General features: G+C 35.2%; 1 protein-coding gene across 1 annotated transcript; it reads left to right on the top strand.

The window, feature by feature from the left end:
* Positions 1–4,406: 4,406 nt before the first annotated feature.
* Positions 4,407–6,261, top strand: LOC113291332 (vicilin-like seed storage protein At2g18540). Its single transcript, XM_026540879.1, has 4 exons — positions 4,407–4,443; positions 4,633–4,811; positions 5,258–5,929; positions 6,118–6,261. Exons 1-4 carry the CDS (start codon positions 4,407–4,409, stop codon positions 6,259–6,261), a joined length of 1,032 nt encoding a protein of 343 aa, XP_026396664.1.
* The last annotated feature ends 380 nt before the right edge of the window (positions 6,262–6,641 follow it).

Genomic DNA, 6,641 nt, shown 5'->3' on the forward strand with positions numbered 1-6,641 from the left:
AGAGAAAATTCATTGAAAAGAGTAGTACTTAAAAGGGGTACCTCAACCCAATGAATACAAACGAGAGATTAAAAAAAGGCAAGAACATCCCGACAAACCCAAAACAACAAAAAACAAGCTTACAAACGCCGGAATAAAGAGTCCCGTAATGCAATCACCATTTTCTAACATATACAACAAAAACTCCATAATTAATAGACTTCAGACTTCATAAAATTATTAATACAGGGAAGTATACAAAAAAAAATTGGTTGACAAGAATCTTTAAACATGCTTGACAAGTTGGAAATATTTTAGCTTCAGCAACAAGGTGCACATAGTAACGAGATCTTAAGCATATGTAAATCAAAAGATGCGATGACAATCTAAGAAATTACATCCTTTTGTCAAACGACTCTAAATACATATTTTTCTTTATTTTAAATTTTGGTGTAACAGGTCTGTAATTTTCCGATTATGCCTATTATATCTACATAGGTAGGTAAATTCCTTATGGTATGACTAGAAAAATCTATTAATATTAAAATGTGGAGTTTATCACTGTTTATAACTGTCAAGACGATCAATTATGGTCGCGAGACCCAAACTCTATTAAAATTTCCCAGGACCCAAACTCAAAGAAGGTCACAAAATTGAGAACTAAACTCTAAATATCCCTACTATATACTACGCATTAAACTTCGATTTGAATACGAAGCACACAGATTCAGCTAGGGGGTTAGCTTGGTGTGAATCGTATGATCTTGATTTAATACTTTTTAATACATGTAGTTGTATAATAAATCCGGGGGTCTTGAAAGAATGGGATTTTTTTTTTTTTGCTGAAGCATGCATTTTATTAATATAAGATTAGGTTACAATTTGACGTGAGTATGTGGTACCCACCGAGTCATGGAAGATAACTTGACTAATTAATACAAACCAGGATTTCCTGGTCCCAAATTTTGGTTGAAAAGTTACCCATTTGACTTTCGTCTGCCACCTGATTTTCCGAGCCATCCGCTGCTTGATTTCCTTCTTTATAGTTGTGTTGGATAGCGACCTGCTGAATTTGTCGTATTCTATACTTTATTTCTTCAATCATCCCCGAGATGGCCAATGGGGTTCAGTAGCGGATGTGACGAAAAGCAGAAAGTTTTCTGAGTCTGTTTAGAAGAGAATGGTGAAATTGAACTGTTGGAAGAAATTGCTCAATTTCCAAATGCCTCCATAAATAAATACTACTGCTAGATACCCAAGAACATTCAATACCTTGTTACCTTATACTGTACATGGAAACGTAGGTTAACCATATAAGTTTGGCAGTTTGGCATACCCATAGCGAAAATGATAGTTTGACCGCAACTTTCTCCTGCATGTAATTCCCGCAAGAGATAAAGAAAGAGGACCAGCTGTACCCATAGTATTAGTGGGTGCAACTATATGGCAAAATGTCATGTTTGCAATATGAATAGGATGAATAGGAATAGGCGTCACAGATGCTTTTATCTAATGTAGGTCTAGGGACAAGACCCTTCTTTGATACGTTCAGTATGCGGAGAGCGACCGAAAGGTCTTGTCAGCAACATTTAATATACTACTTATTTCTATAGTAATTCGTTAAATAAATACGGACTTATTATAATTGGACCCAGACCTTTTTAACCTTGAAAATTGATGAAAATAAGAGAGAAGGTAATTAGTAAAAATAAGATGATAATAAATTAGTCCTAATTGCACCTATGTTTTGAGGGAAGATTTGTACGAACTGGAAATTTCTTATCACCTTTTTTTCTTACAAAAATTTCTTTTAACATATTTATTTTGTGTGTAAGTTTCGTTTTGCACCTGTGTGTGTTGTATTTAAATTATTTTTGTTTTCATGTGTTTAATTTCATCCTCTTCTCGAAGTTCTATCTCTTTTGCTGGCGGTAGGATACAAATTTTTTGGGCCAAGAGCTGAAATGCCCCAATGGGGTGTCTGAATTTTACTGTGTGATACTACCACCGTTTCCTCTCATCTTTCCCTCAGGACACGTACACCCGCATGTAAACCCCTGAATTGAAAGCTTTAGGGTCCGTTTGGCACACATTTTTTCTTGTATTACACTGCATTCAATCACAGGTAGTCCCATTACACGTATTAGAAGTGATGGTGTTTGGCACGTTACAGAAATTGATCCTACAATTACTCTCATTCTGAGTGGAATTTTAGGCAATTTTGAATTTGAAGTACTTTGGATCCCTATTTTGAGCATGAACAACGAGAGGATTCCAGTAAAGGCACACAAATATTATACAAATTTCATTTATTGTTAGAAAGAAGTTCAAAATTAAGGCAAATACTAGATCATGTAAAAAAAGATTTGATCTGTGATTGAAAAAAGAAAACACAGGTTTGTTTTATGGATCCAGCGTAATGCTTGTATCTTTTAAGATACACATGTTCAAAAGAATCAAAACCGATCCCGATCTCATTGTTCAAGCCAAATCTCTGGTGATTGGTGCGGCTTCTACCTTCGGCTAGGGATGTGCAACGGACGGATGGATGCAGATAAGGGGTCGCCCGCGTCCAATCCGTCAAAGTTGCGGATTTGGAAAATCCAACCGTGTCCGGCCCAGTCACCCGTTGATTTCATATCACCGGATCAGCGGGTGATGCTGGCCAGATGCGAGTTAACCGCGGGTTCAATCCAAAAATAAATAAAAATGGTACAAGTTGATACATAGTAGTAGTATACGCATATTTCTCAATTTCCAAATGCCTCCCTAAATAAATATACTAGATACCTAAGAACATTTAATGCTTTGTTACCTTATACTGTACATGAAAGCGTAGGTTAACATTTGTCTTTTTTTTTTCTTAAATGCGAATTACAATGCTAAATTAACCTTTCTTTTATCCCAGCTTTTTTAAGTTTCTGTGAAGAGTTTTCTCTCTCACATATTCTGATTTCTGAGTGGTTTTTTTTGTGTGAAGAATTTTCTCTCTCTCACATGTTCTGACTTCTGAAAGGTTTTTTTTCTTAGTGAAGAATTCTTTCTCTCTCACATGTTCCGAATTTAGGGTTTCTCTCACATGTTCTGAGTGAAAGATTAGGGTTTCACCTTGATTTCTCCAATAAAATTGTAAGATTCATCCGTAAGAACGATTGCTGGTTTATTTAATTTCAGAATTCTCATTTTAAGTCCTATGATAATATCTGTAAATACATTCTGAATTTCTTTCTTTTTTATTTATTTTCAGTTTCAGATTCTGGTTCTTTCTTGTAGACCGTTGTTCTAATGTCTGTAATTGCCCTTTGTCTGTAGAAATCACAAATGGATTAATCATTTTTATAGCCATTTGTGTTGTATCATTTTCAAATCACCAATTGCCCTTTGTATGTAACCTTAATTATAGGTTCATTTTTATAAAGGTTTTCATACTCTAACTCTAATTCTCGGTTTGATTTTTATTTAGTTTAATGGGGAGTTGGACAAAGAGGTACAGAGGAAAAGGTGACGATGAAACAACACCAGAAAGCCCTCAGAAGAAGAAAATAAAAATGGAGGAAGTTTTCAGGCAAAGGAAAAAAGGAAAATCACAGGGAAAAACTCCTAGCAAAGAACCTGAAATAGGTAAGTAATATTTTATTTTTCACATAAGATGCAAGTAGTGAAGAAAGATTATTCCATTGAATTGGATTTATTGATACCAAGTTTAGCAATAAAATAATTCGTGGTACAAAGACTAAAGGTTGATCAGAAAGAATTATACCAGTGAATTTTTGCGCTAGAAAAACTTCATTCTGATTGTGTAAAAACCTTATTTCATCTTCTGATGGTGCAAAAACCTTCTTTCACCTATGGGGCACTGTGTAAAAACCTATTCACAGCTGACTGCAATTGTTTTTTTGACTGGTTGTAGTTCAAAAATCATGCTAACTATATTTTGCACTAAATATTTTAAGAAGATTTGCGGTGGAAAACCACTTTTCATCCACATTGGCACCAAAAGCCTGAAAGTGGCCGTCTCTTTATTATGTGGCGTCTGGGTTTAATTGACACTTCTCTGATAAGTATATATGCTGACTGTTGTTAATTTTGATCTTTGATAACACATCACATCATTAGCCGAGAAAGATGATACAATAAAAAGCAACAGACAGTGGGCATTTAGAGCAGGCTTAGGACACTTGCACGATCTCTTTGTTGGCAAGGAGGAGGATATATTAGTGTTGAATGATATACATCGGGATCTATTAGCTACAACTGCTTTTTGGAGTTTACTACAAGTGTTTATCAACAACCAAATAACTAAAGATGAGTTGAAAATACCACAAGCTGGGCTAAAGAAATTGACCGACTCGTATATAAAGTCACAAAACGGTGAAGGAGAATTCCTAGTAACGAAAGAAGAAGGATATGAATCAACTCCTCAAGAAATGGCTTTGATTTTCGGAATGCAAATGTTGCAGAATGGTAAGCAAGACTTACTAGAGACACGAAAAGTGTGTCCAGGCGATAATGACTAGTGCAAGAAGTATTTTGGTGGTGCTAAAGCCAGTCAAATATATAATGTTCAAGTGAAAGAAGCAATTCTAAAAAGTGCAAAGGCGAACGAAAATGAAGAACTGGTTAGGCGCTTGGTGCTTTATTTGTGTTTTACAGTTTTCTTTACAAAAAATGGAGGATCGAGGATGTCTTGCAGCTACATAGCCTTGGTAGAAAGCATAGATGTTGTAAACAACATCAGCTGGCCTCATCTGATCCGCAAACACATGATGCATGGTATTGAGAAATCGAATGACGATTACAGAAAGATCGATGGATGCGCATTTTATCTCTTGGTAAGTTAAAAATTCTCGATTCATTAAAATTCAGTTGTTACTGATTATTAACTTTCGTGTGTTTATTTCTCAGTATTGGTATGCGGAGAGAAGTAATCAGAAAATTGATACGAGAGATGGATGCACCGAAAGGTTCCCAAGATTCACGAGATGGAGTACAAATACGATATCAAGGACTATCGACACTCTTAACAGTTAACAATTTATAGATATAAAGGTAATGTAAAGTTTCATTTGTTAGTTCTATCTTGTTCTTTAAATATGGTGCCAGTAAAAATTTGCAAACAGGAAAGTTACTTTTTGATAAACCTGACAAAGGATGTAAATTATTAACACATAGCTGCATAGGGTGCAAACACAATGTTTGATAATTGGTAGAAAATAGAAAAAATGTGCAGAAACACATTTTCACAAAAAAGGTCTTCTGATTTTTATCTTTACTGTAGCCAAATTTTGGTTGTCAAGTTGTGAATGGCTTGGAGAATAACCTGATAACTCCACTTCATGTGATGTCCCAAGTGGAAAAGTTGAATGAGAGGATTAGACAACTTCAAGCTGAAGTAGATGATCAGAAACAAAAAACAAGTGTAATAAACGTAAAGCTTCGTGAAATGCAGAAGTGTTCAAGCGAGGATCCAAAAGAGTTTGAAATAGTGCGGAAGATTTTAGAAGATATCTTGGAACAAGACAAAGGGAAGACACTTATAGAACAAGAAAAAGATGATAGTGATCCACACAGAGAACATGAGCATCATATCCATAAAAAAGTGAATAACCTAAAATATATACAAAACAATGAATCTGGTTCACACCGCGAACATGATCCTATCTTAAGTCAACCGACCCAACAGAATAAAGAAACACACGTGTCGCTGGAGAACAAAAAAAAAAAGGAAGAGGAGCATCAAAAAAAGATGGAAGAATTGGCTAAAGAAAATGAGAAGGAAGAAGAGGAACAAAAAATGCGTGAAATGCTGGAGAAACAAAGAATGGAAGAGGAGGCACGAAAAAACCAAGAATTACTAGAGCAGCAAAAAAGAGAAGAAGAGGAAGAAAAACAACGTTTACTGGAAATACAACAAAGGGAACAAGAAGAGCGTGAAGCGTATCTTCAACAGGTATGAAATCGGTATAACCTCGAAACGCTGGCTAAATGTAAAAGTTTCACCACTATACTTCGGCGTTTGGGGGCGAGTGTACCACCAGAGCTCAATATTAAACAAGTAAGTCGCTTCCAAAATATTCACCATAAGAGATAACGTTGGTGCATTGTTTTTTTTTTCTAATGATATATTTTGACATCCAGGTTGAATGCCAAGTGAGAAAAATATCGTTCAATTGGCATCCTAATAAAACTGTGAACTTGCCAGTAATGGAACAAGATGAATTAGAAGTGAAACTACAAGTTCTATCTCTTTTATTGGCAGTAGGATACAAAACGGGTGAGTAATTTTTGACTGGCGAGTCCAGCAACGAGTTGTAACCAGGGGTAGCAGACAGACACCCTGACGGTCGGCATTTTTACTCGTAAATGCTAGTTATTCCCCACTCGTCTGTTTAAGTTCATCCTTTTCTCGAAGTTCTATCTCTTCTACTAGCAGTAATACCTTTGTCCACATATATATACTTCGTAAGAATCCCAAAACAAAATTTGTCTATATGTTAGTGGTTTAATTTTAATTTTTTGTATATATAAATTTTTTGTGAAGCATGTATAGTTAAGGGTTCAGGGAAAAATCTTATTACAAAATTATAGTTTTATCATAACCCAACTCATGTTGAAAATATATCAGAATTTTCCGAAATTATAATGGTGAAAACAAAATTTTC

Source organism: Papaver somniferum, chromosome 6 (assembly GCF_003573695.1).
Source record: "Papaver somniferum cultivar HN1 chromosome 6, ASM357369v1, whole genome shotgun sequence".
Taxonomy (NCBI): domain Eukaryota; kingdom Viridiplantae; phylum Streptophyta; class Magnoliopsida; order Ranunculales; family Papaveraceae; genus Papaver; species Papaver somniferum.

What these genes read in the sequence shown, in the direction of transcription:
- LOC113291332 (XM_026540879.1), top strand. Translation starts at nt 4,407, where the DNA reads ATGGCTTTGATTTTCGGAATGCAAATGTTGCAGAATG. An exon ending in AATGCAAATGTTGCAGAATG is followed by an intron (nt 4,444 to 4,632) that starts GTAAGCAAGACT and finishes TGTGTTTTACAG; the next exon opens with TTTTCTTTACAAAAAATGGA. An exon ending in GATGCGCATTTTATCTCTTG is followed by an intron (nt 4,812 to 5,257) that starts GTAAGTTAAAAA and finishes TCTTTACTGTAG; the next exon opens with CCAAATTTTGGTTGTCAAGT.